This window comes from Leguminivora glycinivorella, chromosome 17 (assembly GCF_023078275.1).
Source record: "Leguminivora glycinivorella isolate SPB_JAAS2020 chromosome 17, LegGlyc_1.1, whole genome shotgun sequence".
NCBI classification, from domain to species: Eukaryota; Metazoa; Arthropoda; class Insecta; order Lepidoptera; family Tortricidae; genus Leguminivora; species Leguminivora glycinivorella.
In genome coordinates, this window is record NC_062987.1 from 19,630,474 (window position 1) to 19,643,005 (window position 12,532).

At 42.1% G+C, this 12,532-nt stretch overlaps 2 protein-coding genes across 11 annotated transcripts in view; both read left to right on the plus strand.

The window, feature by feature from the left end:
• The window catches only part of LOC125235312 (disheveled-associated activator of morphogenesis 1-A), a 224,622-nt gene that overhangs the window by 96,862 nt on the left and 115,228 nt on the right, over positions 1-12,532 (plus strand). For 4 of the 5 annotated variants that reach the window (XM_048141843.1, XM_048141838.1, XM_048141842.1 and 1 more), the window contains exon 2: positions 12,046-12,176. The exons of the other annotated variant lie outside the window; for it this stretch is intronic. In XM_048141843.1, the coding sequence (XP_047997800.1) occupies positions 12,129-12,176 (48 nt within the window). In that variant the 5' untranslated portion in view covers positions 12,046-12,128. The remainder of the gene's footprint in view (positions 1-12,045; positions 12,177-12,532) is intronic. 5 annotated transcript variants of the gene reach the window in all.
• Positions 1,619-10,604, plus strand: LOC125235311. Of its 6 annotated transcripts, XM_048141834.1 has the most exons (6): positions 1,619-2,850; positions 2,950-3,040; positions 3,698-4,322; positions 5,338-5,341; positions 5,800-9,353; positions 10,361-10,604. In XM_048141834.1, the coding sequence occupies exons 3-5, from the start codon at positions 4,278-4,280 to the stop codon at positions 9,294-9,296; spliced, it is 3,546 nt and encodes a 1,181-aa protein (XP_047997791.1). In that variant the 5' UTR covers positions 1,619-2,850; positions 2,950-3,040; positions 3,698-4,277; the 3' UTR covers positions 9,297-9,353; positions 10,361-10,604. The 6 variants fall into 6 exon arrangements, with proteins under 6 accessions (XP_047997791.1, XP_047997790.1, XP_047997792.1 ...); XM_048141833.1 differs by having other exon boundaries at positions 1,619-3,040; XM_048141835.1 differs by lacking the exons at positions 1,619-2,850; positions 2,950-3,040 and having other exon boundaries at positions 3,473-4,322.

Consider the following 12,532-nt stretch of genomic DNA (forward strand, 5'->3'; position numbering starts at 1 on the left):
TTAAAACCCAATTTTTTTTAATGGGTATAGACAGCAAGCGACCAGATTACTATAATACAGTCAAGGCACGAGCCGCAAGGTAAACGTATAATTAATATGTATGTATCGGCAGCCGTTGACGTTATCCCGCCAAAGCCTATTAAAGCTAAATTACCCGCCGACAGCCTGATAAATTCACGCAAATTAGCAGAACCCGACCAAACGTGTCATTTATCCAATCACCGAGTCGGTCGACTCCGCAAAGGCTAAGGCTACGTCTGTCGCGACCAACGCGAAACTATAGAGCCCCAAGAATATTCCCCTGCGGCAACACTGGCGGCGCCCTCTGGGTGGAGCCATAGTAAGTATCTCAAAGTTGTCAAACTACGTGCCACGTAGACATTCCACGAGGCGCGAGAAACGCGCCAGTACTTAAAAGTGTAACACACAGTGAAGTGATCCACGTGCTATCCAGATATTGCAGAGACGACTAAAGCTAAGTATTTATTTATACTTGGTGGCTCACAGTGGTGTAATGGTATCTCTTACAATTGTTTCCATATCTAACTAAAGGCTATTACCTCGATTATCTTAGTAACAGACAAGGCGCACTAAAGGTGCCACTAGGTGCCGAGTTGTCTATCTAAATAGTAAGTATGGTACTCAATCCTGGAAGACTAGTTCTCCAGAGGCGCAAGCAGACAAGGCACGCTAAAGGTGCCGGTAAGTGACAGGTAGACACACTTAGAATAAGCATGCATGCTCAATCATGGTGAGACCGCGGCGTGCTCGGCTCAGCCCGGGGGTCGAGGTCGCCGGGGGTCGAGGGGCACGTCGGCGGCGTACCTGGCTCAGCCCGGGGGTCGAGGTCGCCGGGGGTCGAGAGGTACGTCGACGGCTCACTGTTCTCAATCCTGGTAAGACTAGATCGCCAGAGGGTGAGGTGCAAGTCCACGGCGTGCTCGGCTCAGCCCGGGGGTCGAGGTCGCCGGGGGTCGAGGGGCACGTCGGCGGCGTACCTGGCTCAGCCCGGAAAGACGAGGTCGCCGGGGGTCGAGAGGTACGCCGACGGCCCTCACTGTTATCAATCCTGGAAGACGAGTTCTCCAGAAGAGTCGGTATGATAGGTACGAGGGTGTTGACAGTTCAGCACGTCCTCACACCCGCCGAGCTCCAGACAGACGTGCCGTAGTGTGGCGGTACGTCTCGACTATCCACTTGGGCGTGTAGGCGTCCGAGGAAGATGTATTTGGTGTACCCTGTCTGGTTGAATAAGATCAATCCTTAGTATGAGTAGTATGACGATGATGTATGTTCTAAGGGACGGTTGTTAGGAGAATACCATATTCATGAGCACTTAAAACCCACAGATCACGGAGTGACAATCAGCCGCCGTAACATAAAAGCAAGCGAAGCAGATCAGAGGCTCACCTGGCCCCGAGAAGGTTGGGACAGCGTGAGCGTGGATGAGGAATCATCTATAGAAATGTCAGGTATGTATACCATGCATTCTGTTTGGTGGTCAGTATATATATTGACCACACACACACAAATAAGTTGCCATCCTTCTCCTTTACGGACTCGTAAATGTACCGTAGGCGGCTAGGAGAGGGGTGGCGAAAATGGTGGAGGTGCTGGGATTGAACAGATATAGAATCAAGGCATAACCTAAAATGAATGCAAGGTATACTATCCTAACATTAAACGTATTATTCTAAGAAAAATAACATGTGTGTGTCAATAGTAACAAAAATTGCAAGATTTGTACTTTAAGTACACGTGCGGAATCATATAATTACAGGGTCTGGTTCAACATCAATTTTGGCTCATTTAGTTATGAAAGTTACTTCAAGAGCTCAATAAGTGAAGACTTTTAAGAATAAAGTAATTTCATTGACTGTGTAATACGGCAGGATATGAGAAAATACATCATGGCGTACTCTCTCGGCTAAAGGATGGTTTACTTACTTATAAGATACATTTTATTCCCCGTATAAGAAAAAAGGCTCAATTGTTATAAATAATGTTTAAAAAATAAAAGTATGAAGATTTCAGTATTCGTCCGAATTTATGAAATTAAAAATTCATTATTCAAAAATAAAAGGTCATGTTATTGAACAAAGTTGCTTCAGTTGCTTCCGGGATACGTCACGAATACGTCTCTGATTGGCCAAAAGCGAAACATGGCGGCCATCGCGCCATCGCGGCGGCCATAGCACGAAGTAGTGTTGCTACAGTTACAGTAAGAAGATTACCCGAAATGTCGGGAGAAAATTACGACTCGAAAGGATTAACCGGATAACTTCAGTGAAGAGAAGAAATTATTTTACAAACGGATTCGACTTGGAAGGCAGTAATGAGAATTTTCTTATAAGATGAATGTGTAATTAAGTCAAACGGTCATACTGAACTGTGTATAGATATAAGTCGGTAAGAATTTTGTCTTTGTGTTCGTAATTATATTGGATTGATTAGTATATAAGCTAGAAGATCTTTTCAGGGATAAGAAGAGAAGCACTAGCCTATGGTATACTGCAGGTATATCTTATAAGTCTTATAAGACAAGCGTAAAATAAGAAGGGGCAGAGGAATTTTCCGCTTTGAATTTTACTTGATACATGTGTGTTAAACTTAATTAGAATTAAGATTTTAGTATTAAGTATTTGTATAAAAGTAATAACGATGCATCTAAAAGGACCGAAGAAGAAACAAGTTACGGTTAGTTTATTCGTTAAATATGTCAGAAATCAGGGAGTTCTGACTAAGGCTGGCAACACTAATTCCCGTAGAGAATACGCTTTACTTTGAAACTTTGTTTACGGAGAAGCTGCAACAGCGCTGGTTCCCAAGAAGTTTGCATCCAGTTTATAGGTAAGATGCAGTTGTTTTGTACAATTTCAAGTGCTTTATAGAAGAATTAAATTGGTGAATGAGTACGATTATTGAAAATATGTGTATTTTACGTCATAGGAAGACAAAAACACGAACCGGCCTCCGTGAACCATCACGGACTCGACACATACCACCGGATTAGACGAGAAAAGAGAAAAGAAATTCCTCGGTAAGTTTTTAAATAACTACTTCGTCATCACATGAAGTTTGTTCAGAGAAAAACCAATCGTCAGCTAATTTGCCGTAAAGTTAGCGAAAACGACCTCGTGGTTTTTGCAAAGAAACATGGCGTGTTTAAAGTTCTAAAGTAGAAATAATATTACAGTCAATATTCAAGTTTTAACATCCGTATTACGTTTTATTAGAGATATCTTGAATATTTTGACATTGTACTTGTTATTGGCGAAGATTAACTTGGATGAAGAAATGTATTTGCAGCGGAGTCAAAATGGCGAATTCTAGTATTCTTTAAAAGTTTAGAGAAGCTTTTAACATCGTGAGATATTATGTTATGCATATCTCGCATATTTTTCCTGAACTCATTAATTAAATTAATTTTAAAGTGAAAGTATTAAAGTTTCAAATAAGAGTCCTCATAAATTAAATTAAATTTTAATCTTTTGTTACTTTTAACTATTGAGTGTTGTTTTCCATAATAAGAATAGATTAATAAAAAATAAACAATTCCTCATTTCTAGTAGCATTCTAAAATAATTAAAGAAAATGTCAGAAACCTATCCTTGTGAAGGATAATTAAATAGACTTTTCCCAATAAGAGTTTTAATAAAAGATACTAGTTTATAGTATATATTTCTGTACCTTCCAGGACAAGATGGACGAGATTCTCTTAATCAGACTTCGAATCACCAGTGAAAAAATTGGTGCTGAATTGGAAACAATACCCAGTACGGTTCGGTCAGAAAACATAGGACAGGCTCAGGTCGTCTATAACAGACTGCAAGCTGCAGTGAATAGGCTCAACGCTAATTTATCAGAATACTTTCGTTTAGCTACAACTCCTGCATCAGATGAAATTTTCTTGATTAGTGGCCAGCAGCTTTTAGCAGAAGAGACTTTAGCAGAACTCAAGGCGAAGATCGACCAAGTCACCGTATCCCGTGAGACCCAGGAAAAGCCGCCTGAAGTGAATTCCTCTTGTCGACTACCGAAACTCCAACTACAGGTTTATAACGGGGATGTGCTTTCCTGGTGCGAATTTTGGGATAGTTTTAGCAGCAATATCGACTCAAGAAACTTACCTGATGTAGACAAGCTGTCTTATCTTAAAACTTCAGTGACGGGTGATGCTAAGAAAGCTATTGATGGCCTGCCTACCACTAACGGAAACTATAAGATAGCGGTCACTCTACTAAAGGAACGTTTTGGCAAGAAAGCTCATCTGATTGATGCCCACTATGCTACATTATACAAAATCGAAGCGGCAAAAAGCAGCGCAGAAGATTGTAGAAGAACTTTCAACGAGGTGGAGCGCAATCTTAAAATCCTAGAGTCTCTTGGCGAAAACACCAACCACAACCATCTTCGTTTCATGATTTTGGAGAAATTTCCTTCGGATTTAATATACGAAATAAAGTTGAAAATTCAGAATGAGTCCACACAAGAACTCCGGGAACAATTGAATAAAATTATCACTGCAAAGGAAGATGCAGAGAGAATTGCTGGAAGGAAACGATCACATGAGGTAGATGACAGCACTGTCGGTACCCTGCATGTGAACGCAAAGCGTGCGAAGAGAATGCATCATTTCCAACAGGGAAATAATACCTCAAATACTCAACATTATCAAGGAAGTACTAATAGAAAAGGACTAAATAGAAAAGGAAAATTTCAAAGGGCCAATGAACCCAAAAAGGAAGCAAACCGAGCGTATCTAATGTTGCAACATCTGCTAACAGATCTGCAACTGTTAACCCAAAGGAAAAAGGGAAAATCTTAGGTTGTATATTCTGCAACGGCAAACACCGCAATTATACGTGCCAGGACGCTTCTACTTTAGAGGAAAGAAAGAAGCGGTTGACCGGAAGATGCTTTATATGCTTTAGGAAGAATCATCTTGTAAAGGACTGTAAGGAAAACTGGACTTGTAGACTTTGCCCAGGAAAGGAAAGGCACAACATGGCCTTATGCCCTTCAAATTTTCCAAAGGATCCCAAAACAAAGAAACAGTCTTGACTATTTCAGAAAGAGGAATCACCACTCTACAGACAGCTGTTGTTTATGCTAACCCCTTAGGTGATAAGAATAATGTATTGTGTAAATACCGTTTAATTTTAGACCCAGGGTCTCAACGTTCTTATGTCACATTTCAAGCGGCCAAGGAGTTGAAGCTTCCAGTCGAAGAAGAAAGTCTCTTGACAATTTTCACCTTCGGTGAAGATCCTCCGAAGGAAATACATAGTCCTATAGTGATTCTACAGTTAGTAACTAGAACAAATAAGAAGATAGTTATACAAGCTAACTGTGTCCAACGCATTTCAAGAGGATTCATCCCAAATGTCAAGTTACGGGGCGTACCCGAGTCTTATGTACTGGCGGATGATGGTTCTGTAAGCGGACAGGTGCAGATTCTAATCGGAAACGACTACTACTTTAACATTATTTATGAAACTAAGATACAACTAGATAGTAACTTGTTTCTAGTGGATTCTGCCCTTGGATGGATAGTCAGTGGCAAGACGGAACCACAGCTTGAAGAGGAATCATATGTAGTGACTTATGCTCAAACTTGTATTGAAACGAAGCTTCATCAACCAGATTCACCTCTTTGTGATGGAGACATTAAAAACCTTTGGGAATTGGAATGTATAGGAATTTGTGATTCACCTAAAGCAACAAGAGAAGAAGAAGCTATTAAAAATTTTAATGAAACTACAGTAAAAATTAACAATAGATACACGGTAAGCTGGCCATGGATAACTTATCCGCCTGACTTACCTAATAACTTTGGAATCGCCTTTGGGCGTCTGTCAAGTTTACTGAAGCGCATGGACCAAGAAACCTTAATGTCATACGACGATACATTTAAACAACAATTAGCTAAGGGTATAATAGAAGTCGTACCCACATCAGGAACGTCAACTGGTAACGCTATTCACTACCTACCCTTCCATGGAGTACGTCATCGAGGAAAACCTATGCGAATCGTGTATGATGCTAGTTCCAAGAGTAACAAGAACACCAAGAGTCTGAACGAGTGCTTATACAGAGGACCACTCATGCTTGAAGACCTTACAGGGTTACTCATCAAATTCAGGACACATCACATAGGATTGACGTCCGACATAGAAAAGGCGTTTTTACAGATGGCATTACACGAGAAGGATCGTGACGTTACCAGATTCTTATGGCTTAAAGATACCTCTAAACCAGTATCTCAGGATAACCTACTTTACCTAAGATTCTGCAGAGTTCCATTCGGCGTGATATCTTCACCGTTTCTACTGAATGCGACTATTAAAGAACATTTAAATAATGCAGAAGATCAGCATGTCAGGCAGAAAGCGAATGACATATACGTAGACAACTTTGTTTCAGGCTGTAGTACTACAGCTGAAGCAATAGAGCTTTACAAAAGTTTAAAAGGATCTTTTCAAGATATTTCAATGTCACTCAGGGATTGGAGTTCTAACTCCGAAGAATTCATGAAGATGGTCCCTGATACATGTAAAGAAAACAAGATAAAAGTACTTGGCTTAGAGTGGGACATAAAAAAGGACACCCTCCAGCTGAAGCCCAACCTCCAAGAGGAAGCAGTCACAAAAAGAGGAATACTGAAGACTATCGCATCAATTTATGACCCGTGCGGTTACGCGGCACCTCATACATTATCAGCTAAACTTTTTCTGCAAGGACTTTGGAAGGCCGGAGTATCTTGGGACTCACCATTATCAAGCGAGCTAACAGAAGAGTGGAACATCATCCGACAGAACCTAGAAGTCATAGGAAAGGTATCGGTGGATAGATGTTACATGAAGACACCAACGGAAGCGAATTACCAACTGCACTGCTTCACAGATGCTTCACTACAAGCCTACGCAGCATCGGTGTTTCTAGTCTGTGGCTCGAAGAAAAGCTTTATCATGGGTAAATCCCGTCTGATACCAACCAAGGATCAAGATAACCTCAAGATACCCCGTCTAGAACTTCTGGGAGTACTGATAGGCTGTAGACTGATGAAGTTCGTCCTTAAGTTTCTGCAACAGAAAATAGTAAGACAAGTCTTATGGACCGATAGTCAGATTGTCATCGAATGGTGTAAGTCTAACAAACTACTTCCTCCCTTCGTTGCCAGACGAATAGAAGAAATCAAGACAAACAAAGACCTGGAGATAAGATATCTACCATCAAGCTTGAACCCAGCAGATGTAGGCACAAGACCCCTTCGTGCAGAGGAGGATAAGGAGAAATGGCTGAATGGTCCGCAGTTTATAACAGAAGATCCACAGAAATGGCCAACCACATCCGGCAGTGAGCCAACCAGTTCTCTTCTGACAGGGGAGGGTCTTGGGTTCCAAGAAGACATAGAGATGGTCGATAAAGAAGATCCAGTTGTTAATGTCAACCCGATGAAAACGGAGGAAATTATAACACCAAATGAAGTGATAGGAAATAATCAGTCAACAGACGACAAGCTTCATAAATTAAAAGAAATTCAAGCTAAATATTTTCCTCTAGAGGTAGAAGGAAAAGAAACCAATCTAAGTCGAAACTTAGGAGTATTCAAGGACATTGATGACCTATTGAGATGCAAAGGTCGTATGAAAAACGCAAACTGGTCGTTCGACAAACGATACCCTATACTCATACCAAAAGAGTCAGATTTCACGAAGGAAATTATAATGAAAACTCATCAAGAGAACAAACATGTAGGTGTCAGCCACACGCTTGATAAAATAAGAGAAATGTATTGGATTCCTCAAGGAAGAAGTAAAGTCCAACGGATATTAAAGGGATGCCCTGAATGTATGAAACATGATGGAGGACCTTATAGACTACCAGAAACCCCTGCTCTTCCTAAAGAGAGAGTCAATTACAGCTCTCCTTTTACGTACGTTGGAACAGACTACCTGGGACCACTTCTAGTTAACAACGGGAATGGCAGTTGTAAAAGATGGATTAGCCTTTATACATGTTTAGCGGTAAGAGCCATTCACCTGGAAGTGGTAAAGGATCTAACAGCGGAAGAAGGTCTTCTGGCCTTAAAAAGGATGATATCAGCGAGAGGCGTGCCTACCTTAATTACATCTGACAACGCAGCTCATTACAAGTTACTTTCTGAAATTCTTCAAGACCCATATTGCATAGAAAAGGAGATTAAATGGAAATTCATACCGCAACTAGCCCCATGGCATGGAGGATTTTACGAAAGGTTGATTGGCTTAACCAAGAATTGTATGAAGAAAACCTTACAAAAACACTTATTGAATGACAGCCAGCTGGCAACAACAGTTAAGGAAATAGAAGCAGTACTTAACACAAGACCTTTAACCTACGTGGATTCAGAACCTGACCACGTATTAAAACCCTCAGACTTTCTTACCATGGGAAAATGTATCGTAATGGAAACGTCGAGCATGGATCCTATTACGTCACATGGGACAGTAACCAAAGACAATCTAATTAAAGGTTGGAAGAAAGCGCTCATCATTCTACGAGAATTCAAAGAGATGTTTGAGAACAGGTATCTCCTAAATTTGAGAGAAAGATACTCCCATCATCCTAAGGAGCCTAGAGTGACTTCAAAATTAACGCCAAAAATAGGTCAGATAGTGCAAATAAAAGGCGACACGAAGAATAGGATCAATTGGAAAGTTGGGAAAATAGTATCTTTAAAGGAAGGCGCCGATGGTTTATGTAGAGTAGCCACGGTCCAAGTAGGAGATACAATATATACAAGATCTATCGCGCATCTCTACCCGTTAGAGATCGAAGATGGAGAGGAACAGTGTAAACAAACGTCACATGAAGAAAGCGTAGAAGAATCTGTACAGGTTCCTGACGTCCCACATCCAACAAGAAGGGACGACGTGATGAAAGAATCCACTAACGACGTTCTTAAGACTTCTGAGCAGAAATCTTATCAATTAACAGAATTAAACGAGTCAGAAGAAATACCGTCTGATTCAGTCTTATTAGAGCCTGCATCTAGTCAGTTACACGAGCCTGAGCCTAAGTCCATACCCGAACCAGACCCACTCGCAGTCAAAGACATGACGTTCTGCGAGAACACTGATCCTGAAACGCACCACCTAGAGAACATCGCGTCGGCTGAACATCACGACGAGTCCAGACCTAAGAGAGCAGCGGCGCTTCGTGCTCTTGAGAAGATTAAGGAGTGGACCAGCAACTTAGTCGCAGTTTTGCTGCCTGTAGTGGGGAGTGTCGCGACCAACGCGAAACTATAGAGCCCCAAGAATATTCCCCTGCGGCAACACTGGCGGCGCCCTCTGGGTGGAGCCATAGTAAGTATCTCAAAGTTGTCAAACTACGTGCCACGTAGACATTCCACGAGGCGCGAGAAACGCGCCAGTACTTAAAAGTGTAACACACAGTGAAGTGATCCACGTGCTATCCAGATATTGCAGAGACGACTAAAGCTAAGTATTTATTTATACTTGGTGGCTCACAGTGGTGTAATGGTATCTCTTACAATTGTTTCCATATCTAACTAAAGGCTATTACCTCGATTATCTTAGTAACAGACAAGGCGCACTAAAGGTGCCACTAGGTGCCGAGTTGTCTATCTAAATAGTAAGTATGGTACTCAATCCTGGAAGACTAGTTCTCCAGAGGCGCAGCAGACAAGGCACGCTAAAGGTGCCGGTAAGTGACAGGTAGACACACTTAGAATAAGCATGCATGCTCAATCATGGTGAGACCGCGGCGTGCTCGGCTCAGCCCGGGGTCGAGGTCGCCGGGGGTCGAGGGGCACGTCGGCGGCGTACCTGGCTCAGCCCGGGGGTCGAGGTCGCCGGGGGTCGAGAGGTACGTCGACGGCTCACTGTTCTCAATCCTGGTAAGACTAGATCGCCAGAGGGTGAGGTGCAAGTCCACGGCGTGCTCGGCTCAGCCCGGGGGTCGAGGTCGCCGGGGGTCGAGGGGCACGTCGGCGGCGTACCTGGCTCAGCCCGGAAAGACGAGGTCGCCGGGGGTCGAGAGGTACGCCGACGGCCCTCACTGTTATCAATCCTGGAAGACGAGTTCTCCAGAAGAGTCGGTATGATAGGTACGAGGGTGTTGACAGTTCAGCACGTCCTCACACCCGCCGAGCTCCAGACAGACGTGCCGTAGTGTGGCGGTACGTCTCGACTATCCACTTGGGCGTGTAGGCGTCCGAGGAAGATGTATTTGGTGTACCCTGTCTGGTTGAATAAGATCAATCCTTAGTATGAGTAGTATGACGATGATGTATGTTCTAAGGGACGGTTGTTAGGAGAATACCATATTCATGAGCACTTAAAACCCACAGATCACGGAGTGACAATCAGCCGCCGTAACATAAAAGCAAGCGAAGCAGATCAGAGGCTCACCTGGCCCCGAGAAGGTTGGGACAGCGTGAGCGTGGATGAGGAATCATCTATAGAAATGTCAGGTATGTATACCATGCATTCTGTTTGGTGGTCAGTATATATATTGACCACACACACACAAATAAGTTGCCATCCTTCTCCTTTACGGACTCGTAAATGTACCGTAGGCGGCTAGGAGAGGGGTGGCGAAAACGTCCTCTCTGGAAAGCGGCTTGCTTGGCGCCTATTAGATTCTATCGAGTCATCTAGCGGTTAGCTTAGTAAAACAAACATACTAGAATGTTCGCGACTGGCCGCATTGCGCGCTTGGCGCCTAGATAGTCGCTTAGCGTGTATCAAAGTAAATAAACGTGTTGGTTTTTCGTGACGAGGCGCGAAGCAGTTTCGGAGAAATCAATGGCTGAAATTTTAATTGCAGCTGTGGCGCCTAGCGACCCACCTCGCAAATCATCTTCAGTGCGGCCACATTGTATCCTATCAAGTATCCAGACTGCAAGCCACTAGGTTCTAGGCTCCAAGCCGCTTGTCAGTGCGGACGTAGCCTTATGAATAGTCGAATTGCTTAATCTGTTTGTTCCGCTTTCGATTTCAATTGTTGATAGGATAGCGGGATCTTCGTTACATAGAACTATTACTGGTATTACGTTATTCAGTAATTGGCTTTTTATGTTATTTTTAATATGGCTCTATTGATCAGCCAGTGTCATGTCGATTTGTGTCAGTAATTTACTTTCGTCTGATTTTTTTTAAATTATAAATGGGCTTACTCTTGGCCACAGACTAGGGATGTTACGAATATTTGCATTCGCATTCGCATATGCGAATGATTCGCATTCTTTTAAACATTTGCATTGACATTCGCATTCGCTTCAAACGATGCGAATGTTTTGCGAATGCGAATGTGTGCAAGTCGCAGCTTGTTCCTCGCCCGCGCCGGCCGCTCCAATTGCTACTTGTCGACTGTCGACTCGCGCATGCGCAGTAGGCCTAGCACATGATGGCCGCGGGAGTATGTCGCCGCGAGATAGATGACACGTCTTTGTCTAATTGTATTAATGACATAAGGACAGGTAGTCTATCTCGCGGCGACATACTCCCGCGGCCATCATGTGCTAGGCCTGCTGATAGGTCAAATTCGTACGGCGTGAAGTTCGTACTCAGCATTTTGACCAATAGTAAGCATTTTAAATTTTTTACCTAGCGGGTTGTTGGTGATTGCTTGGTTTTTATTTTGGTTTTTTATGAAATTCAGCGATATTCGCATTCGCACATTCGCATTCTGAATATTCGCATTCGCATTCGCATTCGCGAATGTGACACATGCGACATTCGTGACATCCCTACCACAGACTAGCCAAGGGCAAAGACGTGAATAGATTTTAGTTGTCGTTACCTTATTAAGTTTAGCGTTAACACCTGATCTTTCTATATTGGTGTTGCCATCTCTATTTAAGTATCTTTGGTAGTTGAAGTTACTATGCTGAAATATGGCTTTAAACGTTTTTAAATTTCTTCTATTTGTCTTTTCTATCTACATAAGTAAGCACCTTGCAATATCCACTACAGATACAAAAATTAAAGAACTGTATTTCACAGCATCAATAAAAAATTGTTTTGTTTCCAGTGAACTTTAGTTAGTAAATTTGACAAACCCAGTGATGAAGATGTGATAGTGACCAGCACCGGACAAAGTGAGAGATCGAGAAAATGTGCAGCAAAGACCAGATTAACCATATACTCGGGAAGATCAATGTGGTAAGTTTAATTTAGTTTAATATTGATACTTCTAGGATTAAAGAAGAATAACTTTGGAGTTATATTTTTAATTACATTGTTTACGAAACTTTGTTACGCTAAAACTGTTATGTTTTATGTGAAGTGTAGTGTAGCTAACGACTCTTATAAAATAGAGGTAATATCTAACTGATAATGCCATTTTATTACACAAGCATATTTATTTGTATAAATTACCATTTATATTAACTGTCAAAAATACAATAACTGATTTATGACGTATCATGTCACAGAATATTGATTAGCATAAAAACAAATGAAGTGCTCCATCAAACACGAGTAGCATTGAACTGGACAAAATGTAATTTGATTTGTAA